Raw genomic sequence first — 23,759 nt, 5'->3', positions numbered from 1 at the left:
GAATGAACCCGCCCCATCGAAATCCTCTTGGCTTCTAGGATTGCATAAAAATTATGGCCGCAGTCTCCGCCGATGGCTGGTCTCGCCGCGACCGTATCTTATCGCCCAATTAGATGGACCTATCAGCACGGAGCATTCCCTATTGCGTGGTATCAAGCTTCCACTCCACCGCAGTATCAGCTGCCGCTTTCTCCATTAACTAAATCCTATGGAGAGATAAGCCCGGCACGCCCGAGCCCTAGTGCGTCTTAGTGGCAATATTGGAAATTTCCACTTTGTACCTATGGGCTCGGCCCTCCTTCACTACTACATCGGTATCTTTTAAAATAACTGCCGGGCTTCCCACCCACTTCCTCTTCCTGCGTCGTGGTTTTTCAATACCCAGAAATGGCTCGATTCATTGAAAAGATCCGGAAGGGCGTCAGGCTCGAGGAGGTTGATGGGGAGTTCGAGCATAGCCAGTGGATCAATGAAGGTAGCTTAGCAAAAAAATTTCATCTGACTTTGTAACTGCCGCTGATTATCTCCATCAGACTTGTTGCCAACTCCCCCGGAAAAGCGAAGTATGTCAAAACTCAAATCCTCGCTTTTCGCAGATGGACTGACTGAATAGCATGGCGCTGGTGGAACTATGTCACTTTTTACTGGTCCATCTCCTTTACGAACTGGACCCTGGGATCGGTCAGTATCCCACGCGGTTGATTTGATGTTGGCTAATGAGTTTGGCAGACGATGATCGGAATAGGCCTTAACTGGTGGCAAGCCATTGTGGTTATTTTCGTTTCCCAATTCATCTCATCGATCGCCATGGCCTTTAACTCGCGATCGGCCAGTGTTTACCACATTGGCTATCCCTGCGTAGCTCGCAGCGTGTTTGGGATGTGGGGAAGTTTTTACTTCGTTGGCGCCAGAGCAGTGCTGGCGGTCATTTGGTACGCGGTTCAAAGTAAGTCAGAACAGCTAGCAGTGATCGTCTACCGCTTGAAACCTCGAAGGAAAATTTGACCGTGAGCCTGTCTAGTGTACTCTGCTGCCGAGTATGTGAACAATATTTTGCGCGCCATATTCGGGCACAACTACACTGATATCCCGAACCGCATCCCGGCAGGTGCTGGAATTACTACATCTTTGATGTTGTCGTTCTTCCTCGCCTGGCTGATTCACTTGCCGTTTTGCTACTTCCGACCGTACCAGCTGCGCAAGTTCTTCTGGTTCAAGACTATTGTTTCGCTGCCCTCTATCATCGGTCTATTTATTTGGGCCATGATCGATACCAAGGGCAAACTAGGTGGTCTCTATAGCGTGAGCTCGCGGTCCTCTAGCGCGACGGCCTGGCTTATTCTCGCGGGTATCAACAGTGGCTTAGGGTACGTCGACTCCACGCCCTGCCGTTTCTCATTTCTAACTGGAAATCTAGAAACACTGCAACCCTGATCACCAATCAGCCCGACTATGCCCGCTGGGCGCAAAATCGCGGCGCGCCCATCTGGACTCAGCTTGTGAGCATGCTTTCCTCCGTGTTGAACCGTTCCAGCGAGATCCCTTGCTAATATCATCTAGATTGTGAATCCCCTCACGGTGACACTCTCTGCTAGTCTTGGGATCCTCGCTACAAGTGCCGTCAATGCAAAGTACGGTGCTGACGTCTGGTAATTACCCCATCTTCCACATTAGCAAAAATATTGCCCCCGGTATTGCGATCAGTGCTCACACGTACCAGGAACCAATGGGACATGATGAACTTGATTCTCGATCAGTTCTGGTCTGCAAAGACCCGATTCGCCATTTTCCTGTGTGCATTTGCATGGCTAGTTCAGATCCTGGGCACGAACATTGCTGCGAACATGATGTCTTTCGGGTCTGACGCAGCCATGTTGTTCCCAGCGTATCTCAACATCCGCCGTGGTCAGTTTATCGTTCATTTCCTGGCTTGGGCCGCCTGCCCATGGGAGATTCTCGCATCTGCCACCAAGTTTGAAACTTTCCTGAGTGGATATGGCCTGTTTATGGTTCGTGCTCTCAATAGCTTCCTGCTATATCCAATCTGACCGAATCATTTAGGCAAGCGTTGTTGCGATTATGGTCTGCGACTGTAAGTTTCCGTGCTCCGTCCACCATGACTTCAACCACTAATCCCTCCAGATTTCCTCCTTAACAAAGGAAACGTGATCACGGCGTCGTTGTTCGATCCCACCAAATCAAATCAAAACTACTACTATCATAGCGGATGGAACCTGCAAGCGGCGATAGCATACTTAATCGGTATTGCCTTGCCTTTCCCAGGCTTCTGCGGCGAGCTCGGAGCCTCTGTCTCTGCGGCCGCTGCTCACATCATGGATCTTGGCTGGCTGGTGGCCTTCACGGCATCTTTCATCTCTTACTACGTGATCTGCACGTTCTGGCCAACCGAGAACATGCGCTTTGTGAAGGAGAAAGGATATTCGTTCGAGTCTCTCGCTCCCGAAGAAGGCTACTACGACTCTGGGTTCCCTCACGACGAGGAGATTGTCACTAATGTACCAGCACACCCGAAAGAGTGGGAAGGGAACCCCCAGTTTTGATGATATGAGTTCATGTGTACATACTCGCGGTCTCGATGTCAGAAATATCTAGTTCGGGTAGCTTCCTGGTCAGACTTCCTTCGGGCACCATGAATGTAGAGGCGATGGATGACATTGTGAAGCCAATAGTTCGCTATATTGAACTGGATGAACGGCTAATGCTGAAACCCTGCAGTTCTATTCCATCAGAGCTCGTGGCTTTTACGCTGCCGTCAGGGGTATATGTATCGCGACGTCTAACGTGGGGTATAAACGTTGGATCTATGGACATAAGCTATGGATTGGTTCTCCTTGTGGTAAAATGCAATCCCCACACGCGCTAACAATAGGTATCATATCCAACCGTCGCCTTCATGACTGAGCCACTATGATATAACACGCTTCGTCATTGAATCCAATTCAAAGACTAGGAACCCAGAAAACCAGAACAGACTCTGGATACCACCGCCCGAGAAAGCATAGCTCATAAAAATCACACTTCTTTCCTAGTAGGTGTTAGAGATGGGAGCAACTGAATTGGACACAAGATTCACATACCAGGTATAAGCAGATTTCTCAGCCGCAGACGTCTTGATTGCATTGCGATCTCCAAATGGATTGTCCTCGTCGTCATCCTCTTCCGGCTCTGATTCGCTGTCACTTTCGATTATTTGCCGAGGTTGCTGTGATGAAGACGCGGCTGGAAGGCTGGTGGGTCGACTTGGGCGTGGCGGCTTGGGCGGGTTGACGCTCAACCCGTTGAGTCCTTGGCTCATTTCTTCCTCCAGCTCAGCCTTTGATCTCCAGTTTCCTGACAGGGCTTCGTCATCACTGTCACTGTCGTAGTCTACACTCTTGTCTAGCACCTCGAATGCCATCAGAGCCGTCACTAGTTCTTCATTGGCATGGATCAATCCACCCAGAAATTCCTCGCTTTCAATATATTGGATGTACCGCAGGATCTGGTGCCGGAGCTTCTTGCATTTGTCGAATCGGTTGATGCACTCGGCGTCCTCGCTGACACGACTGGTCTCACGGTTGACAAGCTTCAGCGCATTCAGCAGGTTAGTACTAGCGACCGACGAAGCAGCCAGTGTCTGTAGGATTTCCGGTCGCTCCCGCTCCAGGTTGAACGGCTTGTTGCTGATCGAGACCTTCTTCTCCTTCTTTTCCTTCTTTGGTTTGCTTGACTTGGGCTTCGGGTGGCTGAGCGGAGTCGATGGCCCACTCCCTGTCGCTATAGAGACCATGTGTCCCATCGGCGGTTCATTATTCTGATTTGCGCCTTCACGGAGCACCTTGGCTTTGGCTTGGGACGCAGGCTGCTTGCGCTTGGGGAGTTGCTTATAGAGCGCGGTGATCCTAGCCATGCCCGGCGTATCCTTGTATGTCGCAGCCCATTGGCCGAAAATCTGCTTGCACTTCTGCTTAACCAGTGGATCCGAGACGGGATCAGTGCCGGCGATGCGCAGACGCTCCAGCAGAGGCTCGTCGGCAAACTCACGCAGAAACCGATCGCCGGCATTTTGGATGAGGAAGTCGAGGATGGTGAGGGCGCGGAGCTGTCGATGAAGGTTTCCATACTTCCTACATATAGATCAGTCCACTCCAGCCAGGATTGTGTAGGAACTTCCTGCTTACAGCTTCTTGCGCAGAGCCCGACTTGCTTCCGTTGGGCCGCTGGCTTGGATTCGGATTACTTCCACCAGGTCGACAATACCGCTTGAATCCTCCACTTCATATTGCTCACTCGTCAGAACTTCGATCTGGACGGTCACGGCCGAGTAGGGCTTCTGCATTGGTAGAAGCTAGGGTCAGTACTGCTAACACAAGGCATCTTGTCGCACCCACTATGGTTGTCCGACTTACAGACGACTGGAACATGATGGGCGAAGCTCTGATAGAGCTGCAAGAGCGATACACTGCAGGTGTATGAAAGGAGGTCGTAGCAAAAACAAAGCAAGTGCAACCACCTCGGTCAGTCTTTCACTGGCCCTGTGACAAGGTATCGACTCGTCCGATTACAGCCCCGCACTAGTCGGAGTTGCAGATGGCACAAAAGAGAGGTCGATGTCAAAAGCACTGTTTGCACACAATGAGGCCACTAGGCGAGCGTCTTTCACGTACTACCCCGCGTCTAGCAGTTTGGACAATGCAGTGATAGCGTCGCGTGGTGACGGTGACGTCGGAGGCAGGGAATCTTGGCACTCAGTCGGGAGGCCGATCAACTCAGGCGCAGATGGGGAGAATGGAGAAGAGAGAAGGGTGAAAGGGGGGTCGCGGTGGGCCAAGTTCCCAGTCGGAATGCACAAAGGGGAGATCAGCGCCGGGTGGAGGAGAATCCAGTGGATAACAGAAAACCCGCCGCAAGTTGCAACGCGCAAGTCTTCACGCATCGAGGACGCCGTCTGCGTTCTCCATTGGGACTAGGGCGGGGCATCTCGAGAGTGACTTTAAACGAAGTCTATACGAGTCCGCCGCAGGATCAGCTCTTGCTCCGTGCCAATTGGCATCTGCCTTCAATTGGTGCTCGTTCGATGCCTCCGCCCACTCGGCTGGACCAAACTCCCTCGACTGTGGCGCGCGTCCTGTCCCGCTTCGTTGTCTGCTCCACCCTCGTCCTGGCGCTCAGCGTCGCCTTCAAGTCCCGCTCCCGCTCCCTCTTCCCCTCCTTCACCTCCCACGCCGCCATCATGTCCTACCAGCAAGAACGCTACATCGCCGAGCTCGCCGTCCAGCGCGCAACCCTGCTCACACAGAAGGTTTTCTTCGAGAAGGCCAAGGGCACCGTCTCCAAGGACGACAAGTCCCCCGTCACCATTGGCGACTTCGGCGCCCAGGCCCTCATCATCCAGGCCATCCGCAAGAATTTCCCCAATGATGAGATCGTGGCAGAAGAGGAGGCGAGCTCCCTCCGTGAGGACAAGGCCCTCAGCGCCGAGATCTGGCGCTTGGTGAAGGACATCCAGCTGGAGGATGCGGAGAGCAACAGTCTGCTAGGTGGCCAGCTGGCCAGCGAGGAGAGCATGCTGGACATCATCGACGAGGGCAAGAGTGCCGGTGGTGCCAAGGGCCGCATCTGGGCTCTGGATCCCATCGACGGCACCAAGGGCTTCCTTCGTGGCGGCCAGTACGCGGTCTGCCTAGGCTTGATCGTCGACGGCGATGTCAAGGTTGGCGCCATTGGTACTCCCAACCTTCCCGTCGATGATGCCGCCCCCATCGATGCCAGCACCGGTGCTCAGCAGAGTGACACCTCTGCCAACGGAGTCCTCTTCTCGGCCGTCCAGGGCGAGGGTGCCACCAGCCGCCCTCTGTCCAACGGCACCCTTGCCCAGAGCAAGTCCATCTCCATGCGCCCCGTCCCGAACATCGCCCAGGCTGTTTTCTGTGAAGGTGTGGAGGCTGCCCACTCTGCCCAGGGTGACAACGCTGCCGTCGCGGAGCGTCTCGGCATCACCGCCCCAAGCGTCCGACTGGACTCGCAGGCCAAATACTGCTCGATCGCCCGTGGCGCCGGTGACATCTACCTCCGTCTACCCGTCAAGAAGGACTATCAGGAGAAGATCTGGGACCACGCTGCCGGCGACCTCATCGTGCGCGAGGCTGGTGGCCAGGTGACTGACATCTACGGCTCCCGGTTGGATTTCAGCAAGGGCAGGACCTTAGCTGCCAACAAGGGCGTCGTCGCCGCTCCCAAGGCCATCCAGGACCAGGTCATTGATGCGGTCAAGGTGGTGCTGAAACTGTAATGTGGAACGAACTTGCTATTGAATTTTCACCCAAAAATTGCTGTCATTTCTCTTCGGCCCTGGCTATGATCACGCTCGATGCGTCCAAAGTACACTTGTGATACCATTTGAAGGAATTGATGAGGAGAAAGAAAAAGTACATATATGACGACAGATGGAGATAAGAGTATAAGAATACAGGGAACCAAAATGCAGTGTTCCAAAAGCCAAACCACACATGCGCGCCCGCTGTTTATTTGATCTTCTTCGCCTTGAGCTTGATCGTTTCTCCGTTGACGAAGATACCCTTGCCCTTGTAAGGCTCCGGCCGTCTCCATTCCCGAATCTCTGCCGCAAACTTGGTGACCAGTCTCTTGTCCACACCCTCCAAAAGAATACGGGTAGGTTGAGGTGTGCTCGCTTGAATTCCCGCAGGAATACCAATTTCGATTGGATGCGAGAATCCGACCTTCAGGGAGACGAATTGTTGGCCGGGGTACTCTGGGTAGACGGTGGTCGCGCTGGACTCGATGGTTGCCCTGTAACCGACACCGACCAGACTCAGAACGCAAATGTGGCCTTCAGAGACTCCGGTGACATGGTTCTGTAGGAGCGCACGAACGGTCCCTAGGAAAAATCAACCGGTTAGCTTTTCGTCGAATACGGACAATCAACACGGGCCGGCAGGAAGCATACCCCACATAGCACGCTGGTGAGGGATTTCAGAGTTTGTGACTGCGAGAGTAGCCTTGTTGTTGGCATCATCTTTGCTGATGGTCACAAATGAGGGGATGTTCAAGGTCATCTCGCCTAGGAGCCGTTGCCAAATGTTAGCCGTGGTTCTCACACCCTCAATCAAGAACACACACCTTTCGGCCCCTTGATGTGCGCCGCAACCTTTGGGATATCCTTTCCTCGTGTCCGAAATAGTGCCTTAGGAAGGTCGACAAGGTTCAATGACACCTCGGGGGGGACGGAGATGGGAGCAGCTCCGACTCGGGATTGCGCCGGGGAGGTTGTCGAGAAGCATTGCGCGCGAGGGGTTGTGAACGCGGGAGTCAAGAACAGGGGTAATGAGCTCCGCTGTGAGGAGTCTCGGAGGAGCTGCCGGGCGCAGCGCTGGGGTAGACAAGACATGGCGATGGCGTGTTGACTGCGACTCCGCGGCGGATTCGATGATTTTGTCGGAGTGAAATGCGGCCCAATCGGGGTAGTGGTCATGTGATACATGATATTTATGCCTTGGACATGAGGCATCAATCATGGCTTCCAGACGGCTATTTTCTGCAGTTTCGTCGTTGGATGTCTTATGAAATCTTGGTAATTGACCAATATAAAACTAAGGATGACATGAATGAAGTATGTAATAATTAGTTCGTAGTGAATGGCTGCCGGAAGATTCTATGAATGCCTCTTAGTCCCAATATCTCTAGCCATCTATAGCTCTTCTTGGAAATGATGATACAAATCGGTCTTATCTATCATGCGACGTCTATGGAGTCATTCATTGTGAGGTATCGGAGGCATTAGCTTAATATATATAGGAGACATAATGTGTCAATGGGTCAATTGCAATTGTTCTTTACAAGAGACTCGGTAGCAAGGCCCGCAATTTTATTCAGCTCTATAAGAAGACGGCTGATCACTTCTGTTCTGCAACCTATTCTTGACCAATGAAGTAGATAAGGTGTGACCTCATTTCTCGGTCATTGAATGGTGCTGTGCCCTGGACTCTTCGTGGCAGCTTGCTTTCTGGAGCTTCAATGACAACAGACGACTCTGCTCCACCGAGGATCTCGATGCTTTTGCCATCCGGGCGTTTTTCCTCATCCCAAGATGCTGTGAGGTCAAATGTAGGCTGTGATTGTGAGGGTTTCCACCCGGACACATCTCCAACTCTTACATATCCGCCATAGACCGTTGAAACGAGCGCGCAAGCTTGAAAGGAAACTCGGGTGATGTGTTTCTGGATCAGCCTAGCAGTAGAATTTCCACGTCACTTGATGCTGGGCAATATAAAAGTCTTCGAAGGCCTGGGTCGTTGCAATATTGCAGATTGGGGGTTCCTGGCGCAGTCATCAGCGGCGCGCCTACCTCGATCTCTAGGGATTTATATCAGACCAATGGGATTTGGCTCGCGATCGGCGAGTTTCTGTTTCTCTTCTTGTGTCAGCGCGATGTGCTCCTAAAATTGATACGCCGTTGTGACCTTGGTCATCTCTATCGAAAAGTAGTTTGGTTGATACGTAAATCTGTGGTGGCTTCGACTAGGCTTTGAGCAGTATCCAAAATCCATGAAAGAAGGAGACTCGATAGTTGTCGAGCTCGAGATCGAGTCGCGACTCAAGTCAAGGAGGCTCGTGAGTTGGGACTCACGGCGACACCTTGACATTTTGCTTCTTGCAGCACTCAAGCCTTCGGATTACTCTGCTATTTGGTCTTCTGCGGTCGCCGAGTGACTTCTCTTACACTCAGCCTTGCGCTCTTTCTGATCTCATCAAGGAAGCAGGAAACTGATTTACGCGTTGCCATTCCCTTCAACTCGAAAATCTCGGAGTGGTACAGCCAACATGAGGTGGCTTCCTTTGTGGCCACTGCTGATTCTCTCTCCGGTTCTCACTCTCACGCATGGTCTTGTCGCCGCCAATCTCGTACAGGCAGTTGAAAACGGTCAGTGGACGCGAATTGAGAGAGGCAGAACAGCGGGAAAAGCTAATCTAAATTTCATATTAAAGATAGTTCAGTCCTCAACCAAGACCCTCAGGTCCGCCGATATGACTTGATCTTCGATCAAGCAGTTCAGCTGCTGGATTCGATGAAGTCGTCTCCATCGTGCCACCGGGTTGCAGCGACAAGGCTGGTTGCTTCATGTCAGACCCTCGGGGGAAAGGCGCCAGTTGATCCCAATTCGCACGAGGCTCTAGAACAGATTCGATCCGTTTACGCAGTTCGACTGGCAATCTGTGAGCTCGACGACGCGGGGGCAGCAGTCCCACCACCGTGTCTTCGGCTAACAGTCTCACCCCCTCCGCCGTCAAAGAATCTTTTTCGATTTACGAAGCCCAAGGTCTCTGATACAGGGCCGGATATGTTTCCGAGAGAGCTGGTGGAGCAGTGTCTTAGATCCTTGGAATCACGGCCGCAATCGTGGACCTCGTATAGCAACAGTCGCCAGAACGCAGTGGTGATATGTCAGGCCGCGCAGGTTGAGACGGAGAAAGAGGAACTGCTGAACCTTCATCGATCCATTGTGGAGAGCAGCTTTAAGCTCAAGAAGGGGCTCCAATTTGCTCTTCAAGAGGCCGCACTGGAAGCTTCCCGGAAGGAAACGTTTTTGCAAGCCGTTCAGGCCCTGCAGGAAAAGATTGTCGTGGATTTGAGAGACACAGAATCTCTTTTGAAATCCACATTTACCCGATTCCTTCATGAGGTTGAAATCGGCCTCAAAAGGGTAATGGATACCATGAGTATAACACGAGATCATATTCAGACCGAGGCCTCGGGTATTCAGAATGTGAGTATACAACTTACTTTTGCCCCCTTGACACGACTGATTCTAATCCAGAATATTCGAAATGCTTCGCATCAAGTCAGCATTCTTCAAGAAAGTCTGAAGGCTGCCCATGAAGAAACGATCTCTAGGGCCCTCGAAGCCTTTCGGGCACACGAGCAAAACAACATTGCCTACAGAGATCTGGCATCAGACTTGCACTCTTCGCTCGAGTCTTTGGTAGATAGAGATCTGGTCAGGGTCACAAATGGGGTTGCCACATTTGATGCATCATTGGTACGCTTACATCAATCATCAATCATCGTCAATGATCCTCACAATGGCAGGAATGGCTACTGGGTCGGCTCACCCTGATCCTTGAGCGGGAAAACAACATGGAAGATGTAAGAATACTCCCAGAGCCTCCGTCAACATCTTCTGCTGACTCGAATAGCGACTGCAGGCCATGCAAGTATCTATAGAACAATCGGAATCCAAAGCCAGTGAGTTGCAAAGGGCGCAGAATCTCCAAGCAGAAGCGCTGGCCGCACAGTCTCGTATGCAGATGGAAATCCAGTTCCATGCCCAGCTCTCACAAGCCTTGCTTAAAAAGGTCACTACGGCAGCCGCCAATTTGCAGACAGTCATTGATGAAGCAACGGTTAAGGCCAGTCAGATGCCAGGCTTGCGCTTTGGGGGTATTCAGTCCTGGTCATTATTTATCCTTTTCCTCGCTTTGCTTGGGCACTACAGCCCGAAAATCGCCATCAGTCTGTTTTTCTTGATTCTTGGTGAGTGCTGCATCTGGCTCCTGAGAATGTGAGCAGAAAAGCTACTAACTGTCATATATAGGGCACTTGGGGGGCGCATTCATTTTTCAATATTTCTAGTCTAGATATACTTTGCCTGCGGCTTGCCATTTTGTCATTACCCGCATATTATACCCATTTAAAATCGTCTACAGCCTTCACTCCCCAGAAAATTTAGATACACAGTTTTTATTTTACCTCTTCCAATTTTCCACCAAGGAGTTTGACGATAGTATTCTTGCGAGTGACAATACTCGGCTGTTGGGGCCAAGCAGTGCTATACATGGCCCGCCGAGTGGAGACAGATCTGCATGAAAGACCAATAATGAAAGGGCAGTAGATGCCTGGGCCTTATATTTAAATCAACGCTCGAGCAAAAGAGACTTGAAGGAGACAATTGTTCAGTCAATTAGACAAGCGAAAAAGAAGTGAAGGCAACCATGTGCTGGGCTAGGTGTGGCACTCAACAGCCACTGTCTGCTTTCACCTCACCTCCATTCTCCCATTCCCAAGCTTCCGCCATTGAGAACGCACATACAATCCCTCAAATCCATCGTGTTTCATACGAAGATGTCTGGTATTTCTACCCTAATTCAGGACCCTCTCTCTTATCGTGATACTTTAAGATAATTTGCTAACCTCACGAAGACCTCAATCTCCTGGAGAGGGCTGGTAGGAGCCTAGAGCGTTTTTACCTGAAACCCAAGAAGAAGAGCAAGAAGAAGGTAAAGGTCAATCGTTCTAGACTGGCTGCCCGACTTGCTGTTCTTAACTACCCTACCTTTCGCGAGAGGATTGATGATAATTCTGCTGGTAAGATATCGTCTCTATATAACATCTCTACAACCTCACTACGTGACAAGAGATTCAAGCCTAACTCGTCATTCATTCTTAGAGGTTGTCCCTGCTGTGGCCCAGCCGACCGAGGTGGTACCGTCTGCCGATGTGATGGCGGAGGTTCCCGCTGAGGCCAATGAAGGTCCGGCTGTTATCACAGAAACCGCAGCCTTCGTCCAGGCATCCAGCGTCGCAGAGCCCACTGAGTCCACGAGCAAGCCTGGTAGGTGACGTATCCATATTTATCATTCCAGCAGTGAGCCAGTATGCTAACGATCTTACAGTGCCTCTCGGCAAATAAAGCAGCGAGTTTCCCGTGTGCGCAGCTTTCAATCCCCATTCATTCTCTTTGCGTAGCCTCATGTTGGGGCTTGTCATTCATCATATCCTCGCTGCTGCCCGCTGATGCGTGAAGTGTTTTCAAGCTTCTTTCTTTTTCTGGGTGATTTATCAAACTTCATATCACATTTGCGATACCCAGCCATGCTAAAGCCTGGCGCCGTGCCTCCTTTTCTGTCGACATATCATTTTTAATCATATCGGTATGCACAATGCATGCTTGAGGGTATCATATTGATTTCATTCTCATTACGTAGAGGCTGACTACGCTAATCCTCCCCTTCGGAGGATAACCCATCGGCATCTGCCATAGAAACATCCACATTGCCACCTCCTGCAGCTGCAGCCGCAGCTTTCTCCTCGCGCGCCTTTTGGCGACGCTTGATCTTGCGTTCACGATTCTTGCGATTACGCTTCTCAGCTTCTGTCTCCTTAGCTGCTTCAGCCGCGGCGACCTTTTTGCGCAATTGGACTCGTCGCTTCTTGCCAGGCTTCTTGCGAGTCTTCGGTGACTTCGCCGGAAGTGCGCCCTCGACCACGTACACCGGGACATCTTTCGATTTAGGAGGAAGCTTGGTCTGATGACGCTTTAAATGAATGACCCGCCAGGGAAGATGGCAGCCAGGCTAAATCACAGGGTTAGTACAATGCCAATTAACCAGAGGGAAGCGGATGTTACCCATGGCTGTGACTTCGCGCATGTCATCATATGTTGTCCGGTGACGGCCGTATCTTCGAATTGACGTCTCCTCTCCAATTGACGCTCATCTTCAGCCTGACCCTCCTTCAGGCCGAGCAATGACGGAGTCGAGAAATAATACTGCCAACCGCGGAACGCTTTCACGAATCGGCCTTCTGAGGGATCACCCGAGGCGGGCGTTGGGGACCGCAATCTAATACGAAGCTTCTGCGTTCCTCCAGTTCCCTCATTCTCGCCGTCTGATGTCTTCTTTTGAACTGTTTGGTCGGGGGCCGCGGTATCATTGGGTTTGGCCGGGGCACTGAATAATCGGAACTCGAATTCCTGCTCTTCATCCTCATTTTCTCCATATTCTGCTGGCGGTAATGAGTTCTTGGTATCAGGTGTCGTATCGGCTGCAATCAGCCCCTCGAGATCGAGCAATTTGCCTAGTCGTGCATGGGCATCTTGGAGGTCGGATTCATCGACCGGTGACGGCTCGCGGGACGAGGAAGGAGATAGGACCTCATGGCGGCGGATGCTAAAAGATACAGTCAGCGGGTATACTATAGGAGGCATATAGTATGGGACCAACCGCTTGGCGCTAGGAAGGTCGAACATATTGGGAGCGAGAGTTGTCACAAGCGTCAAGTTGTGCCAGCAGCAACGAGAAAAATGCGCTTCCGTAATGCCACGCTGCGGCCACGCACTCCTATCGATGTCATCTGCACGGACTCCCAATCTCCCAGCCTCAGACGACGCCCGCTGCCACACCACTGCAATCTTTTACGCTTCCTATTTTTCCTTGATCGCTGCGCTATTTTCCCTTCGGCTGTTGTTTCCTGCATATTCCACGCTCCTTACTCCACACGTCATTTCTCGCGCTCTCCATCAACCCACCCCTAGCGAGGGGACGGGTTCCACCTTTGCATCGACAATTGGGGGTCGATTAATGCCTCGTGCTCATCGCATCGTGCCCCTCCAATTTTTTCTCTCCATCATCGGCGGTATAAATGGGTATCTGTGCCTCCTGCCTTGGCGGGAACCGCCAGGATTCGCCTGAGGTGAGTGCCGTTGCGCGCTTTTGCGCTCGTTATGCCCAGATGATGTTCCATACCTAAATACCTCGGCTTCATGCGCGAGGCCTGTGCCGCCTACCGGAGAACGCAGGATGCTAACAGCTCTCAAGCCTGAATCCTCACGGCTGCTCGACGATGACCCTTATCAAGCTGGGTACGGCTATGGGGCGCTCAACCAGGCCCAACAGGCCAATCAGCCGGATCCGGAATACGTGAGGCGCGAGCGAGAAGCGCTGGATGCTATCTGCCAACGGACATCGGAGTAAGTACTTACAAGTCTTGGTGTGCGATATGATGCCTTCATAATTGCTAATATGGTCGCATGTCCCATTAGCTCTGTCATCGATATCTGGTCCCTCCAACCACAACCACATCTCCAGCCCCAGGCCACTCTCCACGGCCATGTGTCCACTTCTACATCTCCTACGATAGAGGATGGACAGCCACAAATTACTGTTGTCTCCGATCAAGCGTCGCAGACTAGTCGCCCAACATCAGGTGGAATAGTGCCCAAACGCTGGGGCGAGGTCGTCGTAAACCCCAACAAGAAGCGCTCTCGTCCGAACATGAAGGAGGATGGAGACTCAACTCGCGATGTCTTCGGTGTTCTGAAGGTCAACTGAGGCATTAAATCCAGCTTTCACTCACCAATTACGCTCCTCCACGATGGCGATGATTACATGAAGGAGCGCGGGGACGGGCCATGGGCATGATCGAGATGGAAACGCCGCTACAAAGACTTTGGAATTTCCCCAAGTGCCCTTTGTATTTTTTTCGTTCTTGGCACACTCTTTTTTTCTGTTTTGCATGGATCGCAGGTCGACTGTTTCCGCACATACATAGCAGCCACTCACTTTTGACACCCATTGAACCCTGTTAATACTCATGGTGCAGGTTATCTCATGATTGAATTTCTCTCGTTTCTCTTTTCCCGACTTGTGTTTTGTTTTCTTTCTAATATTCAGATCTGGCATACTGGTAAAGAGCTTGTATTCAATGCGGCAGGTTTTTCTAGGTTGTCAGGCTATTCCTCAGTGCCTTTCAAGATCCAGTTCGATATTCGTTACAATGTCAACTCAAAAATTCACTGTGTATCGTTCTACTTTGGAAGAACCTTAAGCCTGATTGTTAAGCTTCGGTCAACGCCAGAAGAGAGGTGACACTTGGAGGATAATCCCTCTAGGAGGATTGAAAATAAATATTTCGATTGAGATATCTTAGAAAAGCCCAAGGAAAATCAGCACCACTCCACTAGGCCATCAGAAATTGCGTATCAGCGTGTCCCATCCTTGACTCCATCCACAACCATAGCATATGCCCAGTTGCACTGAATAGAAGGCAGTGAACAATTGGAAAAGGAATAACGATGATGGCGAAGAAGCACCGTGATGAACTAAACGCCCGCTGACCCTCACTTAAAGAGTTCAAACCAAAACAAGAAGAAAAAAATGAGCCGAGAATGCAATATGTTCACGCATGTCCGAATCAGGGCCATACGGAGTTCTGGGATAGTCAGTTGCCAGTGGTTTAGACGTCGTCCATTGTTCCAGCAGGTTCTTCGCCACCCGACTCATAGCTGCCCGCTGAGCTGAGTTCGTCTTCGGACTCGGTGTCTTCGCCCGCTTCATCCACAGCTTCCTTGCTGGCGTACTTGGCAACATACTCTGTCCACAATGGTCAATAGCTCATCTCCAGAATTCCAATTAAAGGACAACACACCCTTCACTTTTGCCTCGTAGGCCTTAGGTTCCCGCATCATCAACGCTGCAGCCTCGCCGTTTAGGGGATCGGAGGGATTGGGGTACCGGAGAAGCTGGGGGAGGAAAACCTCGAAGATGTTGAGCATGTCGTACATGGGTGACCATGTTTGATTGATCACATCGAGGCAGACGGAGCCCGAACTGCACCATTGAAGTCAGTGCTGTCGCGGTTGACCAGGCCACTGTGTACCCAGAACTTGAATACTCACAGTTCGTCGATGTTCGGATGGAAAATCCGGTTGACAAACCCGATACTGGGACTCTTGTATGGGTACTGATCAGGCAGCTCAACGTGGATCTTCCAGTGTCCGCCGGTAAATGGTGCTACCAAAGATTAGTATGACGCAATGGTGTCCCGCTATGGGCACGTAAATACATACTTTCTTCGGGCCCCTTGAAGCGGACGTAGAATTCTTGCCTGGCAATGTATTAGACATACTTCCTGGTTTGTCCGGGAACAATCGGCACGTACACTAGATGTCAGTTAGCACACAAGGCATAAAAGTTCAGTGTACCGGGAAAGCCGTACTGTTGTCATTGACCAGAGTCACCTCATAATCACTCATGAGCCTAGAGCCTATAGTCAGATATTATATCCCAAAAACCAAAGTATTTAGACCAAGGCCAAGCGATTGGCAGTCGGAGGCAGTGGGCAAATTGCGAGAGGGGAACGGCGGGCATACATCCTAATAAACCATTAGTCAGTGAAAGCTTTCAGGGGTGAAATATGCATTGTAGGACATACTTCATGACCTATACATGCCAACGAAAGTTCCGCGTTAGCTTCTGCGGGGACCTCAGTGGCTTATCTACAAGGCGTAGGAAGATACTCACATCAGTCTCGATTCTGCGTTTCGGGCTGCTCATGCTGGCGGATATGAAAGCTTGGGACTTGAGTTGTGATATCTATAGGACAGAAAGTTGCCGCTGCTGGGTGCGGAGCTGGTGGGTGCAAAGGCGTGAATGAGGTCACCGGGCGAGCGATTTACCCCCCAAATCGGAGCGGGGAAGTAAATGAATGGGGGACTGGTGGCTGAAAGGGAAGGGCGTTGGAACCCGACGGAGAGACCAAATAGATGCAGCCACAGGCGTCACGCCAGATGCAAAGCGGATAGGAATGAAACGACAAATCGCCAGCGACGTTAGGTGGAGGAAAGAAGAGAAGAGGGGAGCAGTTGACCTGATAATGGCTGGATGACTCAGCGTCGAGGCCGCGGATCCATGGATGGAGAGACGCCAAATATGCTCGACTCGACCATTTGCCTTCCGCGCCTCTCATGGCTTCGTTTCCTCCTCCCAATGCGGGTCCCAGTCAGATTCGGGACTATCTGGTTCGGATTCTGACTCTCAAACACGACACCACCACCAACCTTGCCCAACAGATTGCCGATCTCTGGCAGTTGGGCCGCGGAGTCGACTTTCGTCAGGCCACTCTCGACTACACGGACGAGAGCTTCAGGCGTGTCTTCGGAGATGCTACGGGCCCCTTTCTCTACCAATCCGCCCGGGAAGACTGTATCGCACAATGGCGGGCCTCTACTGCCGGCACTCTGAATCGCTGGGCTCTAGTCGGCTTCCCCGTTCTCGGGGTGTTCCTGTTCATCCGCGCCTGGCACCAGCCTTCTGGGGACAGGGCGCAGCGGGCCCTGGGCGATGCCTGGTGGGCGTTAGGGCCTCCACTCTTAATCAGTGGCTTCTTTGAGGTCGACTACTCAGCTGTGGTATCAGGTGTCGCCATGGGCATTGGTTTATTTGCTACAATGTGCGCGGTGGCATGTAGTATCTCCAACTCCGATCACCGATGGCAATCATCGACTGAGAAGGCCACTTGGGAGAAACGACTAGTGTAATCCATTTCCTCCGTGCACTTATTGTCCATCTATTCGATATCCTGTATATACCTTGGATAATCTCTGAAATGGAATGGGCTGCGATATATGTAGCAAAGATTAAGCTGCAGGCGGCCGCACGGGTGGATTGAGAGTCGGGCAAACGCCCATGGTCGGACTTCTCTCCTCCTTCTCCCGACTTTCCCAACCATATCTGATCCCCACAGACAGATCTAGATCGATCTTAGAGCTACGGAGGCCCTTCCAGATCGATGCGAATAGCTGTTCACGATGAATCCATCATCGCCTTTGGAGCGCTCTGCGCGCAACTCCCCCACCAACCCGCCCGCGTCTAGCTACCTCAGTCATCGTCCCAGTTCAGGCCGCCACACACGACAATCGGAATCCGCATCTCCCAACTCAAGCGACGCTCCGATTCCTGATGACGATCATGGTGCCGATTTGCCGATGAATATGACTGCCTCCGTGATGCTGACCGGGTTGCCGCGCGACGCTCACCAGGCTCTGGCCGACGTGGAAGCCATCGATGCTGGCAAAGGTAAGGACCTGCAAATATTATAACTATTCACTATCCCCTAGCCTGTTAATCTATAGTCACCATCGAATTCATTCTCTATTGCATCTGATCACCAGTGACTGACCCTGTCCCAGTCACCGTTCGATTCCAGCCGCTGCCATCCGCCCCAATCCTGAAGAACAGAGTATTCAAGGTTAGCGCGTCGCAAAAGTTCGAGACTGTCGTGAAATTCCTTCGCAAGAAGCTGAATTGCAAAGACACGGACTCGGTTTTCTGTTATGTGAATAGCGTCTTCGCGCCCGGCCTGGACGAGGGCGTTGGGGGACTGTGGCGGGTTTGTCTTTCTACGTTGCTCACAAGATGCCTTCAATCATCGCTGATCGATTTGACAGTGTTTCAAGACAGATGATCAATTGATTGTCGCTTATTCAATGACGCCAGCATTCGGCTGAGCAAGCGCCCATGGCTGCTCGCCACCCAGAACGAACTAATGATGACAATATGTACAGCTGATGATCGATACAAATCACATGTAGTTGATGGTCCAAAAATCACTATACACATCCTTATTTGTGATTGATTTCGTCGACCGTCCTTTCGAACTTTTCAAGCTCCTCCTTTGAGATGGGGTAAGTGTACTCTGGGGAAGGGAACGCACGGCTCTTAACTTCGTCGCGGTACTGAGCGATACCCCGCGTGGCTTCGCCCCAGACATCAGCATACTTCTTGACGAATTTGGGCACGAACCGGCCAGGCTGGAAGTTGCCAGTCATGTCTACCTGGACGAGGACCTGGCCCGAGCAGCCATTGCCGGCGCCGATGCCGATTGTCGGGACCGTGAGCTTCTGTGTGATGAGGGTTGCGACCTCGGGCGGCATCGCTTCAAGAACAAACATGAACACCCCGGCCTCTTGCATGACCATGGCATCGCGTAGCAGCTTTGACGCGCTCGTCGAGGTCTTCCCTTGCACGCGGAAGCCACCGAGTGCATTCTGTCGTTGGGGCGTAAGGCCTACATGGCCCACCACTGGGATGCCCGCCTGGGTGATACGTTTTATGGTCGGACCCAATTCCTCGCCACCTTCGATCTTCACCCCATGCACACGGCCTTCTTTCACAAGGCGGATCGATGATGCCAAGGCTTGCTCCGGGCCTACCTCATACGACCCCATAGGCAGATCTCCTACCTACACGTTTGTCAACATTTGCAAGGGCTTTTATGGTGGGGCCGACAACATACGATGAAGGCACTCTGCGTGCCGCGCGCTACACTCCGGCAATGCAGCAACATCTCCTCCATGACGACCTCTGTTGTGTTCTCCAGCCCCATTGCCACCATTCCTAGACTGTCTCCGACTAATACGACGTCGATGCCAGCGGCATCGGCTGCGTGTGCACTGGGAAAGTCGTGGGCAGTGAGCATGGCTATCGGTTCCCCCTTCTTATACATGCTTCGCAGTGTTTGGAGGGTAACCTTCTTGCGCGCATTGGGGGCTGGAGTTGGTGAGGAGTAGGAGCTGGATCGGTTCTGAGAGAGAGGAAGCAGCGAGCGTGGAGCGATGGCAAGAGCCGACGGACGGGAGCTGAAACGGGGTATCTGGGGATGGCAACAGAGAGCGCGCCGCTGGATATTGCATGGCATCGTCGAGAGCGCGCGCGGTAGAGAGCGCATAGTGGATTGGGGTGCAGCCATGGCGACTATTCGAAAGAGGACCACCGGGTGGCACAGCAGGACGGTGCGATATACACCAATCAATCGCCGGTATTGGACACCTTTGTACACTGCAAAGCCTCCACCAAGTATCACTATACGGTTCGTGTTGGTCGTATGTTGTGGTGGTGGTAAATCCGGCGGCGTTCACAATGTCGCGGCAATGACCTCACTGAATCTCAACCCGAAACAACTCGACACGTGCGGTAAACAAAGAAAGAAAACCTGCCAGATCGATCAAGATGGAACGGCAGCAGCATCTGTTATAACACTTCAAGTCTCCATTTGTCCGGGCGTACGTGCTTGGTTATGCGGCGTAGACGGGAGCATCGCCGGAGAAAAAAAAGTGAGGTCAACACGGAAGCTCGGAGCTCGGTTGCTTGCGGTGCAGAGGGATTCGAGTGATTCCATTCGGCCCCCTTGCATCTCCCCGCATCTCTCGCTGCAGAACTTCGTGCAGGACAAATTTGCTTTTTCCTTAGGCGCCTCTACTGCTCGATGATTTTTACCTTGACTATTGTTGCTACAGCTTAGATCGCAGCTCGTCACTCTCGATGTACAGTATTGGCTTGACCGCCTTCTTATTGTGGAGCCGAGGCACTTGCTTCTTTAGGTTAGTGCGGGGCCGTCGATATAGAGCAAGCAGCGCGAGGTTGGAGGAATTGTTGGGAGAGATGTGGACCTCGCATTAGTTTACCCATTCCGTGGATGGTTTAAATGGTTCATTGCATGGTCCCTAAATTGGCAGATTGGGCGCAAATGGCGGGTTGTATCCTGATCCATCAAAAAACTTTGCAGCTCTTTGTTCAGCACAGAAGTCGGGTTACAGGGGTGCCGAACTCGATTGGCCAGAAGCCCTGATATTATCTATACAAAGATTAGATAATTTCGAATCTGTGCCCTTGATCATCTCTTTGGAATGCTCGGAAGCTTTCATATAGATCATTCTTGCTATGCTTGTGCCATTCAGTATACCCCATGTACTGTGCCAGGTCTCGAGAAATAGATACTATGCCGTGCCCCGATTGAATTAAGTTTGGTGTCCTTGTGCGCACAAGAAGTGCAAATCTTAAATAGTATAATAATTACGATCAAACTTCGTCAGACTGCTATTCATGTCAGGATTTGACCGGTATTTGCAAGCTAACGCGATATTCGAAAGAGTTGCGAATCCAATTCTCGCATCAAGACAATGTACTAGGTATTTGGCAGTAGCAGAGCCCTGTGAATGCGAAACCAAAGCGTTCGCCACGGGGGACGCGTATAGATGCTATTCAGCAATGAGGCTCCGCAAAATGTCAACAATAATCCAACAGAATATAACCAAACAGGTAAGTTAGGAGTTATTAATAAAAGACAGATGATCATCAATTCTCTCAAGGCAGACATGGGGCCAACTAGGACGGGCCGTGCTGTTGCCTGAGATCCTGTAAAATACACTAAGTCAACAATCCATCTATCTTAAATCACTTCCTCCGCACCTCCGATCGCAACCTTCGCCCACATCTCTTCTCTACAGAGGGTTCGAAAAGTGAAATGGGCTCCTGGGATTTTTACTGTGCCCTCTGTGGCTCGACTTTCTATGGGCAGCATTCAATCTCCCGGAAACCGCGCACAGCCCGCTTCTACAGACGACAACGAGCGCGCGAGAATGCAGAACGACCAGCCACTGGTGACCCCATTCCTGGTGGCAATTTGATTGCGACCACCGATCAAGACCAAGATCAAAATTTTATTGACGAGCATAGCGACGACAACGGAGACGAGAACGAAGACGACGCAGAGTCGTTATTGAGCTACGAGGAGGACTACAGTTACGACCCAGAAATCATCAGCGAAGCGGATGCAGCATGGACTCATGACCTCCAGTGTTTGGGTATGAATCTTAATGCTCCTGGTCTCGTCAAAGGATATCTCTCAGGTATCGGCACCGCTGGCGACTACGGAGGGATTGAGGTCGACCCTGGCAACGACCCAAATGCCCAGGATGGTGTGACGGATTTCATCTCTGCCTATTGGTCCACTGAACGAACCGACTTCGCATACCCGTTTCATCCTCACTGTTTTAATCTGTTTTTCCAACAGGTGGCCTACAAGGGCGGCTCCAGTATCAAAGCCAGTCGTTCTGGTGATGGCTGGGAGCAGAGCTTCGAGGCTCTGGATCTCGACAAAGACCTGCTCTACAACGTCATGAGTGAACACGCCGAGGATTATTCATCCTGCCTAAGCATTTCATATGGAGATCCCGTCCCTCCTGGCGAACAGTTCTGGGAGGCTCGACCAGGCGAAGAATTCTTCGTGGCAGATCCTCTCCAACATAACAAACTCGTTGATGGCATGATTCTTGATGCGTGGCATCAAATAATCCACCGGCCCTTATCTACGAGGGAAACTATCCCTCCCATCGCCCAGCAAAGCCAGCAGCATGATCCATTTGCCCGGCTTCCCTTTGAAATGCTGTTGCACGTCGTCTCTACGCTCCAGCCTTCTTCTCTCCTTGATCTACTCAAGGCTTCGCCTCACGTCTACCGAGCTCTCAGTCAAAATATTTCCTTCTGGTTGCAAAAATTCAAGGAGAGTATGCCGTGGTTTTTCGAATTACATGCCTTGTTGCCAACCTTAATGATCCCCGACGATAGTGACGACACTAATCGCGCCGTGGGAGTTCACAGCAGGTCGCCGTGGCACTTCTTTGCCTGGGCGAACCGTATCACCACTCCCCGCTGTGGCATCACCGGACCCTTTATGGGCGTGGCCAACCGCCGTCGCATCTGGGACGTGTGTTCCCAGCTCGCGGATCCATATCTCGCTGAGCAACAGCGACAAGTTCCGCTCTTAAGTGAAGGAGATGAGGCCCAAATCCGCGAGCACGCCGTCTGCGTGGACATGCCTGTGGTCAGTTTCCCCGAGCCAGCAAAGGTTCGCACCGAGCGGACATTCTGGGTGCAGTCATGGACAGAAGTCCCGGCAAGAGAAAGTGGCTGTACTTTGAAGATGCACTGGAACGCTGAGGGAAGTCTTGTCGGGCTGGCGGTTGTGATGGACGGTGGCAGTACCCCAGGGCCCAGGCTCTTTGGCTTAGATGACCGTCACGACGGAGTAACAACGTCGTCTATGCAGCTCGACAGCGGAGACTGGATTCATGGTTTCATTCTTCACTACCCAGAACTGGTATACACAGATATTCAATTCCCCGTTGGATGGTGGATGACCGCAAGGCTCAACACCTGCGTGGCAGGTATCACGGTCCTTCTACGCTCAGGTAGCAAGACCAGCTTCGGCAACGTCGATCCTCGGAATGTCAAGCGGCCGCTACTCGCAACAGACGGCATGACCGTTGTGGGAATAATGGGAAACGTCGGCACAGTGGATATCTACACAGGAGACGCGATCAAAGGCCAGCCGCCCCCGCCGACGCGACCAGTCGACCGAATTCTTCGCCTGGGTCTTCTCCAGACGCCCCGGCCTCCCGCCGACAACTACATGTATATGCCCGAGGGAATGGCCGATGATGTCCCGCGTCCATCAATAGCCGAGTCTATCCCCTGGACGAATGACTGCAGTGACCTGTTCACGGCAAGAGTTCCAATCTGGGAATTGCCCGATCTACACATCCGGCTGCCGAAGAGCACCAATTCGTCCTATGTACCCGAAGATTTAGTCGCATACGACCCGCTGGTTTGGGCACAAGATGCCGCCGAGGCCCGCTCCCTGCGCCGACTGACGGGCTACGTGGTGGAGGGCGGCAAATCAGCTGGATGGGATGGGAATGGCAAACGCCATGTGCGGTCCATCCACAGTCTCTGCGGTGTACGAGCTGAGTATAGTCCCGATTCGGCGTTGCCAGGCCGGGGAATCGGTATCAAGTCCGAGAAAGACGGATCTGACTGGCAGGCTGCTCATTGCGTCCACTTGGATATAGACGGCGCAGGCGGGGAAATGATCTCGACAGTGGCTATTGCGCAGGAGGGCACGGCCAAAGCTCTCAAGTTGATCACCAACCGCGGCCGAGAGGTGTACTGGGGTGAAGACAATCGAAGCGAGAGATCATGGCAAAATTTCACGGCGCCTGAGGGCAAGATGCTCATCGGAATCGTGGTTGCATTTGCGACGCCGAGTGGCTGGGACGCTCGGAAGAATATTGTTGACCACAGTAAGCAGCGGTCTGTGGCAGTTCTATCGCTGCCCATGCAATGAGAGATCGGCCGAGTACGGTCAAGGATGAATCGTTCCTAGATGGCCATATACTGTGAGACAGAAGTCCAATGCAAGTTCAAGGCAATCCATAATCGATTTGATCGAGCTGTACGAACAAAAACTCAAGAGACTGCCACCTCCGCCGGGCTTGGCTGCCCACTTAAAGACAAATCCGCCACGAAATGAAGAGACCAGATGAAAAGGAAATGTAGATGAACGA

General features: G+C 52.0%; 13 protein-coding genes across 13 annotated transcripts; 8 read left to right on the top strand and 5 right to left on the bottom strand.

Moving 5' to 3' along the window:
* Positions 1 to 387: 387 nt before the first annotated feature.
* On the top strand, positions 388 to 2,561 carry N7459_001156 (uncharacterized protein; the record flags this gene model as incomplete). The annotated part of the gene is made up of 10 exons (XM_056940341.1): positions 388 to 475; positions 534 to 563; positions 614 to 681; positions 730 to 946; positions 1,022 to 1,367; positions 1,418 to 1,499; positions 1,561 to 1,649; positions 1,721 to 2,009; positions 2,062 to 2,092; positions 2,143 to 2,561. The coding sequence occupies 10 exons, from the start codon at positions 388 to 390 to the stop codon at positions 2,559 to 2,561; spliced, it is 1,659 nt and encodes a 552-aa protein (XP_056804621.1).
* Positions 2,562 to 3,046: 485 nt separating this feature from the next.
* N7459_001155 (LSB5 family protein) lies at positions 3,047 to 4,424 on the bottom strand (the record flags this gene model as incomplete). Its single annotated transcript, XM_056940340.1, has 3 exons — positions 3,047 to 4,127; positions 4,182 to 4,333; positions 4,410 to 4,424. 3 exons carry the CDS (start codon positions 4,422 to 4,424, stop codon positions 3,047 to 3,049), a joined length of 1,248 nt encoding a protein of 415 aa, XP_056804620.1.
* Positions 4,425 to 5,077: 653 nt separating this feature from the next.
* N7459_001154 (3'(2'),5'-bisphosphate nucleotidase) lies at positions 5,078 to 6,292 on the top strand (the record flags this gene model as incomplete). Its single annotated transcript, XM_056940339.1, has 1 exon — positions 5,078 to 6,292. The coding sequence occupies one exon, from the start codon at positions 5,078 to 5,080 to the stop codon at positions 6,290 to 6,292; it is 1,215 nt and encodes a 404-aa protein (XP_056804619.1).
* A 232-nt stretch (positions 6,293 to 6,524) lies between these two features.
* On the bottom strand, positions 6,525 to 7,408 carry N7459_001153 (mitochondrial 54S ribosomal protein uL6m; the record flags this gene model as incomplete). The annotated part of the gene is made up of 3 exons (XM_056940338.1): positions 6,525 to 6,898; positions 6,968 to 7,081; positions 7,141 to 7,408. 3 exons carry the CDS (start codon positions 7,406 to 7,408, stop codon positions 6,525 to 6,527), a joined length of 756 nt encoding a protein of 251 aa, XP_056804618.1.
* A 1,433-nt stretch (positions 7,409 to 8,841) lies between these two features.
* Positions 8,842 to 10,584, top strand: N7459_001152 (uncharacterized protein; the record flags this gene model as incomplete). The annotated part of the gene is made up of 4 exons (XM_056940337.1): positions 8,842 to 8,941; positions 9,007 to 9,785; positions 9,837 to 10,121; positions 10,216 to 10,584. The coding sequence occupies 4 exons, from the start codon at positions 8,842 to 8,844 to the stop codon at positions 10,582 to 10,584; spliced, it is 1,533 nt and encodes a 510-aa protein (XP_056804617.1).
* Positions 10,585 to 11,140: 556 nt separating this feature from the next.
* N7459_001151 (uncharacterized protein) lies at positions 11,141 to 11,708 on the top strand (the record flags this gene model as incomplete). Its single annotated transcript, XM_056940336.1, has 4 exons — positions 11,141 to 11,147; positions 11,219 to 11,383; positions 11,466 to 11,630; positions 11,692 to 11,708. 4 exons carry the CDS (start codon positions 11,141 to 11,143, stop codon positions 11,706 to 11,708), a joined length of 354 nt encoding a protein of 117 aa, XP_056804616.1.
* A 307-nt stretch (positions 11,709 to 12,015) lies between these two features.
* Positions 12,016 to 13,046, bottom strand: N7459_001150 (DUF2011 domain-containing protein; the record flags this gene model as incomplete). The annotated part of the gene is made up of 2 exons (XM_056940335.1): positions 12,016 to 12,372; positions 12,426 to 13,046. The coding sequence occupies 2 exons, from the start codon at positions 13,044 to 13,046 to the stop codon at positions 12,016 to 12,018; spliced, it is 978 nt and encodes a 325-aa protein (XP_056804615.1).
* A 550-nt stretch (positions 13,047 to 13,596) lies between these two features.
* N7459_001149 (LAMTOR1/MEH1 family protein) lies at positions 13,597 to 14,127 on the top strand (the record flags this gene model as incomplete). Its single annotated transcript, XM_056940334.1, has 2 exons — positions 13,597 to 13,766; positions 13,839 to 14,127. 2 exons carry the CDS (start codon positions 13,597 to 13,599, stop codon positions 14,125 to 14,127), a joined length of 459 nt encoding a protein of 152 aa, XP_056804614.1.
* A 904-nt stretch (positions 14,128 to 15,031) lies between these two features.
* Positions 15,032 to 16,131, bottom strand: N7459_001148 (E2 ubiquitin-conjugating protein UBC8; the record flags this gene model as incomplete). Its single annotated transcript, XM_056940333.1, has 7 exons — positions 15,032 to 15,168; positions 15,224 to 15,405; positions 15,474 to 15,588; positions 15,645 to 15,682; positions 15,948 to 15,950; positions 16,010 to 16,017; positions 16,099 to 16,131. 7 exons carry the CDS (start codon positions 16,129 to 16,131, stop codon positions 15,032 to 15,034), a joined length of 516 nt encoding a protein of 171 aa, XP_056804613.1.
* Positions 16,132 to 16,541: 410 nt separating this feature from the next.
* Positions 16,542 to 17,114, top strand: N7459_001147 (uncharacterized protein; the record flags this gene model as incomplete). Its single annotated transcript, XM_056940332.1, has 1 exon — positions 16,542 to 17,114. One exon carries the CDS (start codon positions 16,542 to 16,544, stop codon positions 17,112 to 17,114), a length of 573 nt encoding a protein of 190 aa, XP_056804612.1.
* Positions 17,115 to 17,384: 270 nt separating this feature from the next.
* N7459_001146 (ubiquitin-like protein ATG12) lies at positions 17,385 to 18,083 on the top strand (the record flags this gene model as incomplete). Its single annotated transcript, XM_056940331.1, has 3 exons — positions 17,385 to 17,652; positions 17,766 to 17,965; positions 18,024 to 18,083. The coding sequence occupies 3 exons, from the start codon at positions 17,385 to 17,387 to the stop codon at positions 18,081 to 18,083; spliced, it is 528 nt and encodes a 175-aa protein (XP_056804611.1).
* Positions 18,084 to 18,197: 114 nt separating this feature from the next.
* N7459_001145 (3-methyl-2-oxobutanoate hydroxymethyltransferase ECM31) lies at positions 18,198 to 19,324 on the bottom strand (the record flags this gene model as incomplete). Its single annotated transcript, XM_056940330.1, has 2 exons — positions 18,198 to 18,818; positions 18,872 to 19,324. 2 exons carry the CDS (start codon positions 19,322 to 19,324, stop codon positions 18,198 to 18,200), a joined length of 1,074 nt encoding a protein of 357 aa, XP_056804610.1.
* Positions 19,325 to 20,878: 1,554 nt separating this feature from the next.
* On the top strand, positions 20,879 to 23,539 carry N7459_001144 (uncharacterized protein; the record flags this gene model as incomplete). The annotated part of the gene is made up of 1 exon (XM_056940329.1): positions 20,879 to 23,539. The coding sequence occupies one exon, from the start codon at positions 20,879 to 20,881 to the stop codon at positions 23,537 to 23,539; it is 2,661 nt and encodes an 886-aa protein (XP_056804609.1).
* Between the last annotated feature and the right edge of the window lie 220 nt (positions 23,540 to 23,759).

Source organism: Penicillium hispanicum (genome assembly GCF_028827665.1).
Source record: "Penicillium hispanicum strain IBT 35686 chromosome Unknown utg000001l_segment0_segment0, whole genome shotgun sequence".
NCBI lineage: Eukaryota > Fungi > Ascomycota > Eurotiomycetes > Eurotiales > Aspergillaceae > Penicillium > Penicillium hispanicum.
Note: the sequence above shows the minus strand (reverse complement) of the source record. Positions and strands in the feature narration are given on the sequence as shown.